Genomic DNA, 20,437 nt, shown 5'->3' with positions numbered 1-20,437 from the left:
ACCTTCCAGGAAGGTGAAGGTGTTCTGGCAGACAATTTGCTGCTTCCAAGTCAAACACAGATACACGCATGCCTCAAAGTATGAACTAATCAACTTCACACAGACCCAAGGAGCTGAAAGGCTTCCCTTCATGGGGCGCATTCATGAGCAGGCCATTGGTGTCCCTGTGGTTCTACAGAGAGCTCCGGCAGATCTCATAGTAAACACGCAGAAAGAGGCAGCATGATTTTAAAGTGACTTCTGTTTTTATTTTAAACAAAGACATTTCAGTTGTACTTAGTATATATTTTAACAGAAAATAAAATACGTAAGACATTGTTAATTACTAAAGGCATAATGTAAGTTCAGCTGATAATCAACATTTTGAAACAGGTATCGAGCTGTTAGCAACCAACAGCAAATAGAGCACAATCCCACCTCCCCCCCCCCCCCAAAATAAAACCCCAGTATCCAGGAATTCCACTTAACAAGGAGTCATTCAGCCTCAGCTCCCACAGAAGGAGAAGCCTGCTGTTCTGAGTTAACAGCCACACAGGGCTCATCACTGACCAGCCCTTGGCACTCCTGTAGTTTGGGTACTGTGTGCTTTACTCGTTCAGTATTTGTACTTGTGTTAGGAGAAAGCAACAGAACCCATCTGTAGGGAACCTGCAGAAGGACGAGATGAAATAAAACAACTACCATCCTCATTCATGGAAACTCACCGCTCATTATTACTCTTTACTGCTGGTGTGGGAAATTTTGGTCATGTCTCTTTGTCTTGAGATCTCCAAGCAACTTTGGAGTGCTTTTGTCTCACCTGCTCTGTTCTGTCCTCCTCATGCTGCCCACCCGACTCATCCACCAACAGCAAGGGAGAGCAGCAAACAGTCCTTCTCAAAGCAATGGTTCCAGCAAATGTGCCCTTAGGCTTCTGGTAGAGAACAGACCCAGCACAGCACTGCTACCCTACCTGGGCTCACAATGCATTTGTCAACTGAGGATGGTAGTCTGTGTATGCAAAAGGATGGCAGCCTTGCAGCCCCGCCACAGAACCCTTTTCTTCAAAGCCACTCTGAGCCCTGGGGCACCTAACGCAGCAGCTTCTCCTCCCACTGACTCATCTGTGTTCAAACAAACCAAGATGTGAGCTGGCATCAGGAAGCTCCAGATGCCTTACACAGACTGTGGCTATGTCACCACTTCTCTCTCCAGTCCCGGCCAGTCATATTTCAAACAAACACTACACCGTCCCCGGCCCTGAAGAGACACACCCTGAAGGAACACAGTGTCTCCAGCTCTTGCCATCCATGAACTCCTGCATACGTGAAGTCCCCTTTGCTTGGAATGCTTCAGGAGTCCTTCCCATCCAGCTTCCTTAATTTCTCTCCACTGTCCATGAAAGTGAAAGCACGGTCATGCCACAAAACCACACCATACAGTCCACTGCCTTTGGTGCACCTCTGAGGAAGCGTTCCAGGTGATTCTTTGGTCCTTTGTGGCTTATTGGTCAAGCCCTCACCGCCTCTTTTTGCCTTCCTTCTTGGCTTTCTTGCTTAGCTGAGCAGCACTTGACGCCTTTGGTTTCTTCACTGCCTCCAAAGTCTTAGACTCAGAACCGACCGAGTCCTACAAGAATCAAGGCAGAAACAGTCAGGGAACTTTCTAACCATCGGCTGGCAGCTCACTTTGGGCATTTGTATGAAAGCAAAACTACATAAGCACTGGGTATCTCTGCTGGAACGCATCTGTATCACACTGAGCCTACACTGAATGAGACTGGAGCAGCATCCCTGCTGCTTCTGCGTGTGTTTCTGCATGAGAGCGAGCGCCTAAATCAGGCTTTGGAGAAAAAAATACCCCAATTTTAACAAGCAGGATGAAAAGCAACACTAAACGGCAAGTATTCAAACCAGAAAAAGGAAACCATATCACAGAATCACCAGCATAGGTGGTAACATTCAAAAGGTATTTCTGCAATGTGGTCATCCTTATCATGTGCGAGACAAAAGGGAATCCTCAAAACTGGAGTCAGAATGCCACGTTCAGAGCCATTACACCAAGGCCAAAACCCAGGCAGGGCACCGAAGGCAAAGCTCTCTTCACCTGGACTAACAAGGAATCCTAAGGTAGAGGGCTTGTTTCCTTCAGGGGAGATGACAGATAATATTTCAGCCATGGCAAGTAAAGCCTAGTTAGCTGGTAAAGACAGGAGGGAACAGCGCCAGTCTCACTTGAGAAAGCACACACACACAGATTGCTTCCTTTCATTACATGCATTTGAGTATAAATATTGCTTTCGCATCTCGGGTTCTAGCAGTCAGAGCTTGCCAACTGGAAAAGGACACGCAGAAAATGGCAGAGCAAGACGTGCTAGCTTCAAGCTTCCAACACAGAGCACCAGATAACGCAGCGGGAGGCACGCATCTGACAGTATCCTTTTCATCAAACAGACCTCTTCAGTCATCTCTAAAGTCACTGCGCTATTACGGTTCACATCTGGGTGGCTTTCCAAGGAAACAGAGTTGCCTGGCTTGCCAAAGGCTGTGATCAGTGTCCGGGTAGCTGGGAGGCTCCGCAGAAACAGAGCAACAAGCAGCTATTACTCAGGTTTGCAGTGCGGTGCTGCTGAGAAGTGAACACTGATGCCTTCTGCTGTTCAATCAAGGTAGTCTCCAAAGCCTGAAGCCTCCAAAACAAAGAAGGTACTCTGTACTCTACCCGAACCCAAGAGTCATTCTGAAGAAATGGAGGGACCCTCTCTTGTTTATGGTCACGTGAATTAATCACATGGACAGCAAATCAAGGGGACAGTGTATAAATGGAGAAAATAAGAAACACAGCATACAAACAACCTAAACGCTACCGTAGGCAACAGCTACACATTGCTCCCTCCCAGCCCATCTTCCGAGCATTTGTAGCAATCGCACAGAGCACTACTTACTGCCTCTGGGGACTTGGAAACTGGCAGGATTATGGCCAATACACACAGAAGCTGGAAAATGGCTCCAAAGAAGAGGCCGTAGCGCAGCACGTTCTCCAGCAGTGTGGGCTCAGGGATCTCCGGAGGCGAGAAATGCACTTCAGCAGCCATAGCGCGCACAGCCTGCTGCTCTGCTGCTCTCAAGGAGGCTGCTTTCTACAAGGGGGGAAAAAGAGTCCTCATTACTGCCATGCACTCTGACGGCGTTACTCCATGCTAGCAGAAATGTCCACGCTCTCTTAGAGAGGTGCTCTCAAGACAGCCTCGGTCTATGGACCCAATCACAAACAGGGACATCACACTTGCGTTTCAGCTGTCTTTTATCGCCTGCCTAGGACTACAGCCCTCCACATTCTGTGTTGCTCCACTTGCAGGTGAGGGGAAGAGAAGCAAAATAGGACGGGTGGACGTGAAAGAAGGGAAAAGCTTAACAGGCAAGAATAAACTTATCCCTGAGCTTGATCACACGTGTTTACTAATACTAACACACTTAGTGTTAGTCTTAATAATACTAATAATATTAATTATTAGTAATAGTAGTATTAGTAATACTAGTAGTATTAGTAATAATAATAATAATAATATTAATTATTAATATATTAATACTAACTAGAATATTATTCATACTATTCAAGTTACCAACTTTCACATACCTTGTGTATGCACAACGCCAACCGCAGCAATAAGGCACGCAGAAAGCCCACCTGTTGGAGACAGAGCAATGAGCTGTGCTTAACCAACACTGCCTCAGCACACGCTTACAGTACGGCACACTGACCTTGCAATGGCTGCGCAGGAGCCTCGTCACACAGTTATCGACTGGACTGCTCTCCTGAGGCCCAACTTAAGTGCACAGCAAATCACACTCTGCTCCCCGATATTCTGCAACAGAAAAGTCACCAGATGGAAATGCAATGAATCACAGATGCCATCAGACCTCCATTCTCATGGCAGTCGCACTCATGCCTTCGCATGACCCATCAGACGCGTGCTTACCGAGCGAGCACTGTGCACTTCCAGTTGAGAGGAGGAACCTATGCCTAACTCGAAAGTACCAACACAACACTAACCTATGCCTAACACTAAAGTAAGAACAGCAACCTATGCCTAACTCTAAAATAACAACAACAACAGCAACAATCTACTACTAACACTAACGTAACAACAATCTACTACTAACACTAACGTAACAACAAGAACCGGAACCTAACTCTAAAATACAAACAACAACTTACTCCTAACACTAAAACTAAACTTAACAATAAAATCAACAATAAAAATAGAGACAGGGACGTAAGAGGGGACTGGGGGCCCGCAGAACTTGGCTCCAGAGGAGGATCAGATGTTAAATAATGCCACCCAGCTAATGCTGGGGGCGGGGGCCACGCAGCGGGTATGGAGCTGAGCGCCTGGACCAGTGATGGCGGAGCTGTGAAGGCGCCGATGCGGGGCCTGGCACGGTGGTGTGGTGCCAGGCCAGCTATGCCGCAGGCGGATCCACCTCCATTGGCTCTTCTGGGGGTGGATCCACCTCCATTGGCTCTTCTGGGGGTGGATCCACCTCCATAGGCTCCACGGTGGTGGTCACGCTGCTGGTCCAGGTGCGATGGAAATGGATCCTGCCCCTCCTCCGCTTGATGGTAATGGCGGGCCCCCTCCTCCTCTTCACTTCTGGGGTCCCCAGCTCCCTCTTCCCACCTAACACGAGGCAATCCTCGGCCCTTGCTCTCTTTGTGCCTGGCATGGCTGTTAACCGTCAAAGCACTCAGAGGCAAGTGCGTTGCGTGGGGCAGCGGTGACCAAGGTGACAGCTGTGACATGGCGAAGGTTCTAAAATGGCAGCCGCACTGCTGGCAGTGGCGTTCCACAGAGGAGGAGGAGGGGGCTGCAGGACAGGGCATGGGATACGAGGTAGAAGGCGCTCCCTGTGACCAGGGGGCAGCCCTTCTCTCTGGCAAGCAAGAGGGCACAGAGGAGCCGGCCCTGACAAAAGGGCCCTCAGCCTCCTTCACCCTCGCCTTCCTTCCACAAGGGAATCCCCTTCTCAGGCTGGGACACGCAGCACACAGCCGCTCACTGAATGCTCTCCTCAGCTCAGCGCCAAGAGCAGCAGGCTCCAAAGTGCACCTGACTACGCCTGCCTCCTGCGAGACAGAAGCCCTGCCTGCCATGTGAGCATCCAGTGCCTCTTCTTGCGTGTCACCTCTGGGCATTCAGCCCTCACCTACAATCAATACGTCCAATCCAACTGCAGTTGGATTCAAACCACTCGCATTAAATTCAAAACCCGCGCGTAATGCTGCAACACACACGGGGCCACACTGCCTCACCCGTCCTCCGTGGGGACCCACAGGCTTAGAACTGCATCAACAGAGCAGGCAGAAACGTGACGTGCTCCTGACTGCCGGCACTTTTCACGTCTCCCTCTCCTTCCCCCCCAGCCTACCAAGGCAGCCCTTCCCACACAACAAACACAATCACCCAAAACCTCAGCCCTGACTCGGCCCGCTCCGGGACATCCAGACGAAGTACATCTCGACAAACCTTCATCCACGGCCACACCCTCGGTCCAACACAGCACCCAGGCGGCTCGCTCCATTCCTCACCTGGCCTTTGCTTGCCACGAACCCCCTCATTCAGACTCCTCATTCAGACTCTCATTCAGACGCCTGAAACGCCAACGCACAAAAACACATCAGGAAAAGCTGCCTCCCGTCCCCCGCAGCACTCGCTCGCACCGTGCTCTGCGTGCCGACAGCACCACGAGCTCCTCCCCCGAGAGCCCCTCCATGCCCCCGCCCCGTGCCCAGAACACAGCCCGCTCCTCCCGGCCCCGCTCACCGGCCTCGCGCCGCCATGCCGCGCTGCCCCGGAACTGCTCTCCGCCGCCGCCAAGCACTTCCTGCCCCGGCCCTAGCAACCGCCTGCGGCGTCACGTTGCTAAGGGCGGCCTGGGTGCAGCCCGGAGCCTGTGGGGGGGTCCGCTGCCGGATTCCTCTCGGATGCCGTCGGCGGCACCAATCTTTTCTTCTTTTCTCTTCTTTCTTTTCCTTTCCTTTCTCCCCTTCCCTTCCCTTTCCCTTCTCTACAAATCTTTTCTTTTTTTTTTCTTTATTCGTCTTTTCTTTCTTTTCTTTTCCTTACTTCTCCTATCTCTCCCATTTCTTTTCTCCTCCTTCCCTTCCCCTTTCCTTTTTTCTTCTCTTTTCCTTTCTTACTTCTTTTTTCCCTCCATTCCCCTCTGATCTCCTCTCCTCCTTTCCATTCCCTCTCTTTATGTCCACACTCAGTACACAGATCCCAAATGGAGATGTCTGGAGAAGGTCCTCTATGCAGGGAATAAATGGCTTGTGCTGTGTTTCACTGCTTTGTGCTCTGAAAGTCTGATCTGTTTTGCATTTATAATAAGAGAATTTTCTGCACTCTTCCCAAGCACTCAAATCCAGTTGTCATTAACTGAATCAATTTTTAAGGTTTTGAGCATCTGGATTTCAAGCCTTTCGTCATTTTCTTTGTGTTAAATGTGTAAAATTCTTCAGACAGCTGCAGAATGTATATGGCTGTGAGTTACAGAGCACTAAGTCATTTCACTAAGCATTTCTTGTGGCATAATTTTCCTGGTAAACAATTACCAGTGCTTTCTGTACACATTATGTCTAATGGAGAAACCCAGAGCTCAGGAAAGGCAATAAATCCTGTCACCATCCTAACACAGCCCACTGAGGACACAGAAGCATAGAGGACAGAGAAGTAACTCTTGTGAAAGTGAATGCCAAGAGACATTTTATCAGTTTGGTTAATGTGGACAGGTTAAATTACCTCCAGTACTATCAGTACAGTGAACTGTATGGGGGCCACTGCCCACTTACGCCTCCTCATGGTTTGAAGGTTGCAGGCCAAGGGGAAAGATTACACATTTAGGCTGCAAACTGTACTGTAACTGTTCCGGGTTAAAGCTCTTCCTTTCTCCTCCTCTCCACCAGCAAAAATGGCAGTACCCATCTTATAGAGAAATAAGCAGCTGAAATTTGCAGTTTTTATACAGCTCCTACCCAATCCCACCACCACCAGCTGCCTGCAGATCACCTCAGCTGACAGCAAGGCCAGGATCTGTGCAAGAGATGCAGCCTTTGAACTGCAAGCAGGTGGTGCCATCAGCCCACTCCGGCTGCACGGCTTTCACCTGCACCACCCCGAGCCACGCATTTGCACTGATTTTGAGATGATAAAAAGGACAGCTATCTGAAGGTGTAGGCTGGTTGAATTACTTTCTAAAGCCTATGAGATCTGAGTAGGTTTCAAAGCTAACACTGATTCAACAAGCAGAAATGGCAATTGTGTCAGCACACAATTCTAAGCAGACAGAGCTCAGATGTGAAGTCTTCCTCTGAATTCAAATCATCCTCAGCTTTTTTTTACCTTTCTAACTTTCTTCTGTGGTTTGCATTGCAGTATTCCCTACACATCTCAGCAGCAAGACCTATTTGTTACCACACACTGCACGCACACCATAACCTTGTGCACCGATATCTTCTCATCCTCAGGTTGTATATTATTATTCATGCAAGAAAAGAGGAGTCTAACTATTTCTGGGTTTTTTTTCAGTCTTTACTGGAGACAAGGCCTTCCTCACTGCCACCCTGTAAACTATTTTACTTTTTTGATACCAGTAACACATCTTACTCAAACCCTGTTTTTTTTTCAGCAGAAGCTTTCAAATCAGTGTTTGGAACACAGAGTCCTCAGGGGAGGCATCAGCAGCTGAGGGACCTCAGTGCGCCTGGGCACCACGAACCAGGGACAGGGGTAGAGTTAACTCCAGCTCTCCTTGTTTCTTGACTTTGGCTGTATTGTGCTGTGTAACCTTCCAGACAAGGCTCCTTTCCAAACTGAAATGAAAGTGGAAGACCAAAGATGCAGTCACTGCTGGCATCTGAGCTCTGTTTGCCAGTGAGGATGAGGAGGGAGCTGGTGTTTAGAGCTAGAAATTCAGGAGCCAGTAACTCTCAGCTGGCTGTAACATACTGACATCTGGCTGAAAGTCTTGGCAGTTCACTTGGACAGTGCTGGAATGCTCCTGCTGCTCTGCGAGGAGATAAACAGAGGCAGACAGGTACTGGCTCTATAAATGGTCTGCACCCACAGAGCACATCAGGCCTCCTGACAGATACGTATCCTGCAGGCTGCTGCCATTTGTTCCATTGTAGTCTGGGTGATACGGTAATGTTTGAAGATTAAGTAGGCTTTTCAAGCAGGCTTTTAACTCTCTGAGACAGTCTTTCTAATAGCACATCCTTGTACATTTTGAATTAGGGATTTATTTTCTCTATTTTTAATCTGATCCCTTGCTTCAGACTCATTCTCGTAGCCTAAACTGTGATCTCATCCAGAAGGACCTTTTTCAGGAGGTAATTTTGATAATTGTTCGCATTCAGGTTCCTATCAATTTGAATTCCTCAAGGGAAAATTCTACCAGGAAATCTGTTAGTGTGCAGAGGGTCAGCTTTGGAGGCTCTGAAGATCCACATCTCAGTGTTTTATCCTTCCAAGATGGAGAAGCCAAGACATGCGTAATTTTCTAATGGCAAATCTTACCAATTTTGGGTTCTCCATTTCTTCTTTAGAAGTAATTGTAAGCCTGATCAAACCTGGGCTTTTTCATCTCACTTTGTTTGCTTTCTTGACACAGAAATTATTGCACTTTAGCAAAGAACTTCGGAACAAAAAGTACCGTGTATGTGTGAATAATGGGCAATGTATTAAATGACTGATGGTCAACTTAATTATAGTGTGCCTTAGGTCTACTGTGTGGGATAAGACATTGGAATTAAAACGTGTACCATCCTACCTGTAGGGTGGCAACGTTAGACTGAAAATATAACTCAAACTTCTCAGCCCGTTGCATCTAATGTAACATTAGGGCAGTTGTGATCAACTGGACACTGCCACACCTCCCAAGTGAAAGAAGACCATAGGAAACAGTTGTGTGTGGCTCTAAGGGTAATGGGGGGCCAACAGCCACTGCCTGTGGCATTTTAGAGTAGTGCAGAAACACTTTTGACAGCTAAGAACTGGGGATCGTTTTCTTTCTTGTCATTTGATGGGTTATTATGTCATTATGTTCAGCCTCCCAAGGTGAGTAGGACCACTTCACATGCTGCTCAGCTTATCTGGAGCTGTGTGCTGTGCACCTGGAACAGACAGGGGCGATTTTTTAAAGCCTGGCATAGAGACTGGAGGAGGTAAAGCTAAGAGGAAATCAATATCTGGGAAATTGCTGCAGCATTCTAACACTGTGTCCTTCATCAGCAAAGGACCAGCAGTGAAATATAACTACCTGTCCTGTGCTTCACCCAGGTAGGTCATATCTACACAAATACGACTCCAAAATACAGCCAAATTTACCTGTGCTGGCCTGTACTTGGCCATAGACTCTGTTGCTTTGCACCAATGTAGGGTTAGGAAAAAAGGCAGCTACCCACTGTGGGTCCTGGGAAGGCACCAAGGCTTTGAATAAAACCAAGACAGGAAATCCTGGGCACAGAACAGCTGCTCTGTTTATGCTATTTAGGAACTCCTAAACTGTTTCTACCCAGTGGAGCCTGGAGGACTTTAAGAAATTTCTGCTGCCTTCCACAGTTGACCTGGTCATGAAGAGCTTTTGTTGTGAGGCCTTTTTGGGTCCAGCTGTGCATGACAGGAGCCCAGTCCAGGCAGAACTGGGAAACCCCATACCACCACAGAGATTTTTACATAGCCTTCTTTGACAGCAGCTCACTTAAGATATAAATGCAGATTACAGCCCTCATAATCCAAGCTGGGCAGCAGGCAGCTATAAACGAGTCAATTATCGACTGATTCCCTTTGATCTGAGATATTGCCCCATATCTTACAGCAGCTCTGTGTAAGGCAGTGGGCCAGGCAGATAGAGAATTAGCTCAGAAACAAGCTATAGGATAATATCTTGGAACAGCATCAGCTCTCAACTGGTTTAACAGCGTGGTCTGATTCATCTGTGCAGCCAGTGTAGCACCAAGACAGTGGAAGAAAAATAAGTCACGCTGAAAAATTGGTGCACCTGGCCTCACGCATGAGAGAACGTGAACAGATTGTTTCAAAAATGCAGACAAAAGTCCTTTTCCAGTTGCAGAAACAGTGCACAGGAGCGTGCATCAGTACAGCAGTTTTGGAAAACCCTGCTCTGTGCTATCCAGGAATACCTTTCTCCAGTGTCCAGAGTAAGGATGGTGCACGTCTGTCTGCCTGATCTTACAGCAGACCCTCTCTGCGTGGGCAGGCTGATGCCTCTTCTCACAGCTGCAAGGGAAGCAGCAGTTCTCACTTCTCTTCTTGGAGTTGTTTTGTTTTAAATTATATCAGAAGTCCTCTGGTCAGCTGCTCACTTGAGGGCCAACTCCAGCTCCTGCTTTGCTCCTTTCAACCCTTCTTGATCTCTCAGGGAAGTTGCCTGGCACTGATTTACACCAAAGGGAATGTGAGCCCTCAGTGCATGTCGAGACTGGAGGTGATGGTCTAGGTACAGAGTGACTGTAGTTTAATCCTTTGTACATTTGGCATGCTGAGCTCACTCACACCTCTCTGCCCACTGGGTTACTGCTTACTGAGACCTTCCAGTCACTGCTCTACTAAGAAGCAAGCCATAGTGACAACGCTGATTGCTTTGCAAGAAGCAAAGGGGCAGTGAAGTTGGACCAACGCTGACCACTTGGCTCTCCTACACACTCCAGCTGCACTGATTGCCTTTCCCTGCACTTGGCCTCTGCCAGCAGCAGCTGTGCTGAGTGCAAGGTGAGGGCGTCCTGCAGTAGGCACAGATGAGTCACTCGCTGCTGACACTTCTGCCCAGCACCAAGGTGTGCAAGCCCCAAGGTGGGAAGGTCTGGGTCTCTATCAATTCTGGGCATTGTGAAATCAGCACTGAAAACAGGTAGAACTCATGCTTTTTATCTCTTCTGAATGGTTCCAGTCTTCCTGATGTTCCAGCTACGTGTCCTTTTTAATGGGGGGGGGGGGGGGGTTTCACTCCTTGCTCGGGCAATGACAGCAGCTGCCAGCATGCAGCTCTCCAGGGAAGACATCTGCCTTTTGGTGGAGCACACAAGCAGAGCAGGGCTCCCCAGCCGCCGTGAGCCTGATCTGAAGCTGCCGTGTTTGCAAGGGACTGAAGCATGAAGTGCCCCGCTGGTGCTAGCAGATGTGAGTGACAGAGGAGGAGGAGGAAAACACTGATAATCAAAGAGAAAGAAAATAGCAGAGATAACCCCCCCCCAAGCAGGTAGCGTGAGGAAGTATTAATGGTTAACTCTCTTTTATTGTTGGGTAGGAGGAAGAAATGCAATTGCAAAGGGAAATATAAGTTTACTTTGCAAAGCAAATTTGTCATTCATTCTACCAGATTGTCATTGTTGTTATTTGCTTTTCCCTCTCTGAATGATAAAAAGAAAACATGCAAACAACTCTAACTCGCAGCCATACCCCCTCCCCACAACCTCCCTGCACACACTAAAAAGAGGATGCTAAACACAGCCTTTGAAACTCAGGAGGATAATTGATGCTGTGACGCGCAGAAGCCCACAGGACTCCCAGGGAGCACAGGTATAAGAGGAGGAGCGCACCTCCCCGGCAGGCAGAGGACAGCTGGGGGCAGGTCTCGGTGTGCTCCCTGCTCTGTGGGGTCCTGGGGTCTGTGCAGGGGACGGCTTCGCAGAGCTCACAGGCAGAGGAGAAGTTGTGTTTGCAACAGGGGAATACCTGAGTGGGAGCTGATCCGGGAAGGGCTCGTTTTGAGGCACAGTAAGTATGATCTCTGCATGTGGGCTCAACAAGGTAATTCCTATTTGAAAATCGGAGGCAATTAAACTACACTGAAATGCAATCTAAGCTGGCATTAGTAATTAGCTTTGTGGATATAATACCCTTTGTATCATAAGGGATTCTTTTGTGTGAAGTTAGAGAAGGAAACAGTAACTGAACTATTGGATTAGTGCAAAGCAGTACAGCAGTAATATAGGGGAGCCTTGTGAAACTGCCAGGCAGCCACTAAATGAAGCAGAGATTTCTTCTTTTGCTATAGCCGTGCAAATTCCTTTTGAAAAATGAACGCCATCCTACTCACCAATCAGCAAAGTCATGTTTGTGCCAAAACGAAGTGTGAGCAGGAATGCAACAGCGTGTTACAGCAACACAGAGCCAGCTGTGAGGCAGCCAGCCGCTTCGAATGAAATACGGTGTTAGGAAAGCAGAAGCCCTGGTATGAAAGTCTGACCCTCACAAACCCGCAGGTGCAGTAAGAGCTCCATTTCATCTCTGCAGCGGTGTTTCTGAGACCCATCAGGTAAGATTTTGGGAGACACAGTTATCAATCTCTCCCAGCATCGTTCTCACAAACGCTGCTGTGTTAGCACTGCGCAGGATGGAACGGAGCTACCGCGCTTTGTCTGCTGGAATGGTGCTAAAAGCTCTTCATCTTCAAGGGGAATTTATTAATCATTTTGATCCGCACGCTGCCAGAACAGACAAGAAAGGCAAAATTCTCACCTTGGGAGAATGTGGGGGTGTCACGGCTTTGCAGAGCTGTCATCTACCTGTGTGCAGGGTGATGCTTAAATCCTCTTGTCTGAAGCAGCAGGCACCTGTGGGATGGGGAGAGGGGCTTTTGCTTTAGGTTCCTTCCCAGGGGAGACAGACGTACCCAAAAAAGCTGAAGGGATGAGAGGCAGACGGCAGCAAGGGGAGAAAAGGCAAAGCAAGATGGGAAGAAAGGTGAAACAGAACAAAAATCATCACACAAAAAGCAGAGAAAGAAGAAAGAATCTCAAAGGGACAAAAAGTGGCTCTGGAGGAAAATCCAGCACAGGCAATCAGGGCTGCACCCTAGGAAGAAAAAAGGGAAGCGGACAACACTGTGAGAGGCTTTCTTCTCATTTACATCAATATTTCACTTCTCAGCTCACACAGTGGCTTTGCTTGGAGCTGTACATGTCTCCTGGTTGGCGCTTCCTTTAGATGCTGGTGCCATGGTCTCCTGGTACCCTCCAGCACATACAGACTAAGCAGTCATTCTGATTTGGAATTTGTCTTTGAGATACTCAGGGGAGAGAGGCACGAGAGGGTCATGCTTTTCCAAGCTCAAATGAAAGATAGGAAATTAATGGAAAGCCGGACCAGGAGTGCTGTAAGTGTCTCCCAGTCACCTTTTTTTGCTGCTTCTGGGTGTTCCTTGGCTCTCTGAGGGGGGACAGCCCTCCTTAGAGCGGGTTTGGAGGAAGGCTGCCCTCCTGCACGTGGCTCTGCTCAAATCAGGGCTGTCAGCACTGCTGGAATAGGGAGCGGAGTGAGGAAGGGTTGCACTAAGGAACCCCAACTCATGGTGCACCGCTGTGCCCACCGGCTGCCACTCAGCACAGTGCCCCTCGTCCTGTTACAATTCCCTGCTCTCAGCAGCGTGCTCACCTGCACACACACCACACCAGTGCTTGGAGAAACTTCCCCACACTGTTCAGTTTGCAGTCAGGGGAGCTGGGCAGCTGTAGCTGTGCAATAAAACAGCGCTCACTGCTGACATTTTCCATCAGAGCTGCTTCCTGCCACCACCAGCCATAAAACCCACTGCTTGGAAGGTTCACTGGGGAAATTAGGAGCCCGATGAGACCCTTTCCGTTTGGAAACTGCTCTTGTTGCAATATGGTATTGTTAAACTTTTGGAAGTTGTTTTTTCCTTCCCTCCTGAAAAATGAACTTTTCTCTTTCATGGAGATCAAACGTCTTTCTGCCCTTTTCTTGTGTAAAATAGCACATCTGAGCAAGGAAACCTGATGTTTTAAAGACCTCCATCCACATTCTGCTTTCTTAAAGAATCTTTTTCGAGCTGAAGATCAATTGCTTTCCATCAAAACCCAGGAATAATGTTAACAGGAATATTCTCCCGCCGTCTCTTGCTTCCAGTAACAAAAGCATTGCGTTCACCTGCTGGTGGTGTGCAACCGCGGGCGATTCTTTGCTTTGAGTCATCCATGGGGGATGCTGAACACACAGCCAGCCTCAGGATGCAAAACACTGCAGTCTTTGTCCCCAGCACACACTGATGGTGCAGTCCATCCCACCTTCACCTCAGTCCTGAGAGCCGCACTGGTGTCTCTTACTGGTGGAGAGGGGGCTCCTCCGGGCATAGCTGGGCGACGGAGGTTGTTGTGCAGCAATGTGGGCTGGTGGAGAGGCTGCTCTGGGCAACTCGTGCCACTGACTCACTGCTCCATGTTTCAGGTGACTCCAAAGGGTGGAAGATGCTGGATAAGGCCACCCTGTTCCTGTTCCTGCATTTAGTCACAAGCTCCATCTCCTCTCCTCTCTACCCAGCTCTCAGGTAAGATGTTGAATGCTTCACCCATACTGTAACTCTCTGCCTCACTTCTGACCTTGTGCAAAATAAGCACATGTCAAATCAAGCTTGCCAGACCTTCTGAAAGCCACTGGTGAACGTATATCTTTACACTGTCTTATTTTTTTGGGAATGCTGCTAGTTTACATGTGGTTTCCCAAGAAGGCAGACACTTAATGAGGAATATTTGAGCCCAGCAATTGGTTTTGGCATTGAATGCTGTGTCCTATAAAGGGAAATCTAGCCATCTCCAGAGCAGCCAGCACCACCAGCTCCATCACCGGCTGAAATTCGTGCCTGAAGGCTACCTGCCCTGAAATAGAACTGCAGGTTCAGTGTGGGAACTCAACAGCTGCTAATTAATATTTCAACTATTTCCTTGTCAACTGTTAGAAGTTAACATTCCTTCCTACCATTACAAATTGATGGATGTATAAAACTGGCCATAGGGCTCTGTAAAGCAGATTTGCAGTGTCTCATCGAAAATGCTTTAGACTTGTGCCAAAGCCATGGCATGACAATGCCACAACAGCTAGAGCTTTGCTTAACATTGCTGGAAGCTCAGAGAGGGGAAAATGTATTTGGGGAAGCTTTATCAGCTGAATTTTTGCTACTTCAGGGCAGTTTTTGACTGGGGAGAGTGATGGACAAAACCAGTGTTATTGATGAGGTAGGGTAAGGAAAGGGAGAGAGAAAGAAAAAGCAGAACGCAGAGTAATGCTCAAGAAGACCAATCCCTGACTGGCATCTGAGCACATTTCACAGCATGCCTTGGGTTTTTCTTGAAGGTACAGCCCAGGACCTGTCACTGGCAAGGCTGTGAACTTCCAGCTCCTGGACCACAGCCTGCTGCAGAGCCACAGCCCCTCAGCAGAGGAACAGGACGAGGAGGGTTTGTTAACAGACCCCACTGAGAAAAGGTTTGTACCTCACCTCTCAGCCCCTCTGCAGCACTTCTGCAGGGAGCGCTGTCTTTCAACAAGCTCTGGAAACCCACAGCATGGCTGTTAAAGCCTCTCCTTTCCACTCCTTCCAGGAGAGAAGGGATGGTCGGTTGTCTTAAAAACAGTGGATTCATGCTTGTAGCACTGAAGACCATGCATATGGTTTATGCTTCCCTAACCTTTTCTTTAGCCTGTGGATTTTCTGTAGCCCTGTGCCTGGGACAGAGGTGTCCCAAAAAATGACAGTGCTGCTGCAGAGCACAGGAACATCCCATTCCCAGCACAGCCCTCTCCCAGTCTGGTTCTTCCCCTGCCCACTGTTCCTTGACGTCACCTTTGCTTTGCTGGCACTTCTTAGTTGTTTCAGTACAAATATCAATCAAAAGATGTACTGTGCTTTGCTGGATGCCACCCTGTCAGGGCCAGGCTCCCCCACACCTTTCACTCTCCAACACTAGCTCGGTTCGATATCCAGTACGTTCACCTGTCGCTGATCTCAGCAGTTAGTTACATCCGGAGTATGAAGACATGCCAAGTGCCCACCTCCCAGCAGAAGGCTGACCATGGGCTCACTGAGCACTCCTGTTCCTGTCCCCCCCCAGGATGCAGCGCCACGCTGATGCCATTTTCACCGACAACTACCGGAAATTCCTGGGGCAGATTTCTGCCCGCAAATTCTTACAGACCATCATTGGCAAACGGCTCAGGTAAGCTGCGGGGATCTGCTGCCCTCGGGACAATGCTTTGCTGGTTACGTTTTATGCACGGAGCAGAAATAGCTGCATTCCACTGCAACAGAAGCAATCTCTCCTGCTGCTCCACACCCAAAGGGACATTCTGCATCCCCGCTTCTAAGACCCCTCTAATCACAACGATTATCAAGCAGCCTAATTAACCCTTCCCTCCAAGCCTATCAGCGTCACATCAGCTGAGAGCTCTACCGCCCCAGCAACAAGCAGCAGCCTTCACAGATTAACAGCTGCAACCATCATTCACTGGAAGGAAACACCTATTGTTATGCTGTTATTCCAGGCCTGTTTGAACACAAAAAACTGCCTCCCTACCAGCACTTGGGTAGCTCTGCTTACATAGATAAGCCCAACTAGTCAGATGCAAGCCAGCTCTGGGCAATGCAGCTGTGCACTCTCAGGGAGCACAGAACAGCCCCAGGCCCAGCAGGCTTTCTGCCGAGCTGCTCAGCCAGAGCCACCATCTGAGCAAGGGACTGAAAGCACCTCTCACACAGATCTGTTTCTCATCTTCACGTAACAGAAACAGTGAGAGCAGCCCAGGAGAAGGGGTGCACAAGCTCCTGACAAGGCGCCAGTCAGACAGCATCCTGATGGACAGCCGTTACCACCAGCAGATGGTACTGAGGGACTTCTTGGGAGCCATGCTGCAGCATCAAAGGTAGGTGGGAGCCATCTCGCTATCTGCTTGCTGCAGCAATGAGACAAGGCCCTTTTTGCTGTCTGGCGAACATGAAGCAGAAGTGAAGCTACTGGACTAGGTGCTATCTTTTCGATACACCCAGGGAAAGAATAAAGCCCCTACCTGTAAGCACAGCCCACTCCTGGGCAGGTGGGCTGCAGGTAAGGCACAGTTCTGGCCAGCCTGCAGCAGCAGCACCTCCCCGTGCTGCCTCCTCACATCTGAAGCTCAGCAGCACCTCCCCGTGCTGTCTCCTCACATCCAGAGTTCAGCCAAATAGCAGTGTGGAAAAAATAATAAATCATCTTGATCCCAGTTAAGGCGTCATTCATCCCACTCTGTTCTTTCACAGGCCTCAGGATGTGAACGGCAGTCGGTTAGAGGGGTTTCCCAGCACCCTGGCTAAGTTCATGTAAATATTTTTCCCTTTTCCGTCTCCCCATGCTCCGGTGAGTACCATCCCCTGTGCAAGTCTGTAAGCACAGCACCCAGCACACGGCTGGAAGGTTCTGCCTTGGCAAAGTCAGCTGCCACCGCTGCTCACAAAGGAAAGAGCATTTGTTGCAATTTCAGGGGAAAAAAGCTCCCACTGAGTTCTGTTAAATATCAAAAGACCCATTAGTCCGAACGGACACCATGAGTGCTGTGAAGACCTAGGCACGTGTCTCCCCAGGATGCCACCTGGTCTGGCTGCTCCAGCCCTAACCCCCTGGGGTCCCAGGCACAGCTCTCACTGCAGATCTACCAGCAAACCCAGCAGAACTCCAGAGCCCACTGGTGCAGCTGGGAACAGGCTCACAGCAGCCATAAGCAACCTCAGAAAGCTGAGGCGTTGAGTGTCAAGGCCAGGCTGGAAGTGAACAGCAGAACCTACCTTTAGGTGCCCAGAACATCTCAGGCTTTCCCTCTCAGTGCGCTGAATGAGAAATGAAGCCTCACAGTGCTCTGTACTCTCCAGTCCTAAAATCAGTCATCTGAAACTAGAAATATGCTCTAAACCTTCACAGCCCTGGGAGACTGAGTGTCCCCACATAGGCCATGGCTGCTACCTTCATGATGAAGGTGAAGGCATCACCTTCATCCCCACAAATGTGTTCTCCTTTATGCAGCAATCCCATCTCACTCCCCTGTCTCGGAAATTAAGCCTGCCTAACCATAGCCAGCACATTACGAAGCAGCGTGAAGAGACCTGTGCAAATATTATGTAGAGAGGGGCTGTGGGTAGCAGGGAAAGACCAGAATGGTGCAAAAGAAATGATGTGGATACAGCTGGAAAGCATGGCATTTTGGCATCTTGCTTACCATGCCTGCGTTGGTTACGTTCAGTGGTATATATTTATTCTTCCCATAAGATGAGCCAAGAAAATACTCAAACAGGGAAAAAGAAAGGTTTGCATGTGCTCACCAATAGCTTTTTCTTAATTCTCCTTTCCTCCTGCTTCTGTCCAGAATATTCAGAGCTCGTGGATCTAACTGTACCGTAAGCCATTCACAGCAATGAAGACATTCCTGGAGGTGACCAGCTGGAGACTGATGCAAACACTCCTCAAATCTGCTGAAAGGAATGCAGTTCTGATGCACTACTTCATTTACTTCGGTCTTTACCATTTAATTCCCCTCTCTGAACACTGGTTTGGGTAGTGAATCAGAAAAAAAACCACCAGACCTCTGTGGTTTAACCTCAGGCTGCTAAAATAACCAGCACACTTGTAACCCTGGAGACGTTAATTACTAATTAGGGGGTTTTGGATCATGAAGCGTAGCAAAATTTCTGCCAAATCATCACTCTGTTTGAGGGCCCAATTAATATACACGAGGCCACCAAAAAGCACCTTTGGGCGACTCAGTGAACTGATTACAGCCTCCTCTAAACAGCTGCTGATGGCACAACCACCCACAGCTCGGCACAGGGTGAGGTCAGACATGAATCCACACGTTTGCCACCCATCACAAACACTGCTGTGGGCTGTTGGCTCTTTGATAGAGCCCTGGCAGCAAAACTGAACACACAAAGCTCGTTATAAGCAGTTACTGATCAGCCTCAAGGTGTTTAAACCAAAGCTACAGCTTTGTTCTGCAAGAGCTAAAAGAGATCCCTGTGCATCAGATTGGACTGACACTGTGTTTTAATTCAACGTGCCATGCAGTGGCTCTGAACTCCACCATGGCTATAGGGTTACTGCAGTAAATGTTTGCACTATCACTTACAAGTTATTAGGACAGTAATCTCTCACACAGCGACTTCCTTCCCTGTCACCCGAATTCTACCGTTTGTGTAATATTTATGTCTTCTGAAAATGTAAATAATGTCAGGATGGGGTCTGCACTCCCATCATGAGCAGGGAATAAAAGTTGTTCTAAATAAACCTGTTCAACAGCAGGTCAAGGTGGCTCTTTGTCTGTTGAGACACTCTCTGATTCTGGGCACACAGTGGAAGACAGCACTCAAGGAGAGCTGACAGGAGCACAGAACACGACTCAGAGCTGTGCTCGCAGAGGCAGCAGGGCCAGTGCCAACCGCTCAGGACCAGGCTGGAAATACACTGCACACAAACACACCGCAGCCTCTTAAAGCATCCTCCCTGCACTGGAACAATTCCTCGCTCATCTGCAGTATGTATCATCTCTTCCCTGAAGCGACCGTGTTCTTGTATAGTAGGCTCCTGCATACGTGGAAATGAACTCCTACTTGCACCGAAGCCCTACAGATTATGTTCTCCCCGTTCCGATTACAATTCTAGCACTATAAAAAAATTACCAACTGCCCAGCAGGTTGGAAAGCAATGAAGGGAAGCTGTACATCAGTGAAGCTGTGACAGCAGCAAGCGCTCTAATGGGTCATCTGTAACCCTTATGCAGGCAGGGAACGGTCACGGTGAGACACCACATCCTCCTGCTTCACAGTGCAGCTGGAGAATGACCTGCAACAGAAGGAAGTTCTGGTTCAAAGAGTGCTTGTAAGGCTGCTCTGTCACACCAGCCAACGGGCCTGAGGCTATTACACCTCACTCCAAGGAAAGGAATGTGGGGAAAAAAAAAAAAGACAAAAAAACCCCATCCACAACAGCAGATTCCTATAGCAGAAAATAAACAAGGTGACAAAAAAATTGTAAGCGTCGTAAAAAGGGTTCATCTGAAAGTTCAGTTTCTGTCAAAATGAGGAAACAAACGCTCAAACTCGGGCAGATTAAATGCCTGAAACAAAACAAAGTGTCTGATGAATAAAAGGTCAGAAGAAGAAAAGCATCCTTTCCTAACAAAGAGTAGAAAAAAAATCAACAGCAACAAGCAGAGCTCAGGAAATGCATCGCAGTGGAACCATGTGGTTTTCTTTTTGCATTGGTACCCACGAGAATGGGCCAGAGCTCTTCCCAGAGTCAAGTCCTGGGATCTGTCCTACCGTGAGCAGCAGCAGAAAAACACGGTATGACCCAAAGCTGATAGGTGTGCAGTAGAACAAAACAAAATATGAGGCCCCAAGGAACTCATCAGGGTGAAAAGGAATTCTGGAGTACAATAGCACAAATGGTAGCTTAACTATTTCTCGGTTACGAGTCCGTTACTCCCAGAGGGCTGGAACGCAACATGAGATCAGTCTTTGAAGGAGTGCAGGAGAGTTCATTAAAGCTGTAATGTCTTCAGCGTCAAGTTCACCACGAGCAAAACGGCAGGAGCTGGTATGACAAAGAACAGACACGGTGA

The 20,437-nt window shown here is 48.6% G+C and overlaps 2 protein-coding genes across 10 annotated transcripts; one reads left to right on the top strand and one right to left on the bottom strand.

The window, feature by feature from the left end:
• Positions 1-223: 223 nt before the first annotated feature.
• Positions 224-5,839, bottom strand: MANBAL (mannosidase beta like). Of its 7 annotated transcripts, XM_040650742.2 has the most exons (6): positions 5,804-5,839; positions 5,507-5,631; positions 3,741-3,844; positions 3,616-3,666; positions 2,924-3,118; positions 224-1,608 (listed from the first exon to the last, which is right to left on the bottom strand). In XM_040650742.2, exons 5-6 carry the CDS (start codon positions 3,071-3,073, stop codon positions 1,498-1,500), a joined length of 261 nt encoding a protein of 86 aa, XP_040506676.1. In that variant the 5' UTR covers positions 3,074-3,118; positions 3,616-3,666; positions 3,741-3,844; positions 5,507-5,631; positions 5,804-5,839; the 3' UTR covers positions 224-1,497.
• Positions 5,840-11,611: 5,772 nt separating this feature from the next.
• GHRH (growth hormone releasing hormone) lies at positions 11,612-19,115 on the top strand. Of its 3 annotated transcripts, XM_015296360.4 has the most exons (8): positions 11,612-11,776; positions 12,057-12,317; positions 14,246-14,345; positions 15,149-15,280; positions 15,907-16,011; positions 16,577-16,714; positions 17,088-17,147; positions 18,185-19,115. In XM_015296360.4, the coding sequence occupies exons 3-8, from the start codon at positions 14,266-14,268 to the stop codon at positions 18,234-18,236; spliced, it is 567 nt and encodes a 188-aa protein (XP_015151846.1). In that variant the 5' UTR covers positions 11,612-11,776; positions 12,057-12,317; positions 14,246-14,265; the 3' UTR covers positions 18,237-19,115. The 3 variants fall into 3 exon arrangements, with proteins under 3 accessions (XP_015151846.1, XP_015151845.1, NP_001035554.1); XM_015296359.4 differs by lacking the exon at positions 12,057-12,317; NM_001040464.2 differs by lacking the exon at positions 12,057-12,317 and having other exon boundaries at positions 17,088-17,184.
• Positions 19,116-20,437: the final 1,322 nt, after the last annotated feature.

This window comes from Gallus gallus, chromosome 20 (genome assembly GCF_016699485.2).
Source record: "Gallus gallus isolate bGalGal1 chromosome 20, bGalGal1.mat.broiler.GRCg7b, whole genome shotgun sequence".
In the NCBI taxonomy this organism is placed as follows: domain Eukaryota; kingdom Metazoa; phylum Chordata; class Aves; order Galliformes; family Phasianidae; genus Gallus; species Gallus gallus.
Note: the sequence above shows the minus strand (reverse complement) of the source record. Positions and strands in the feature narration are given on the sequence as shown.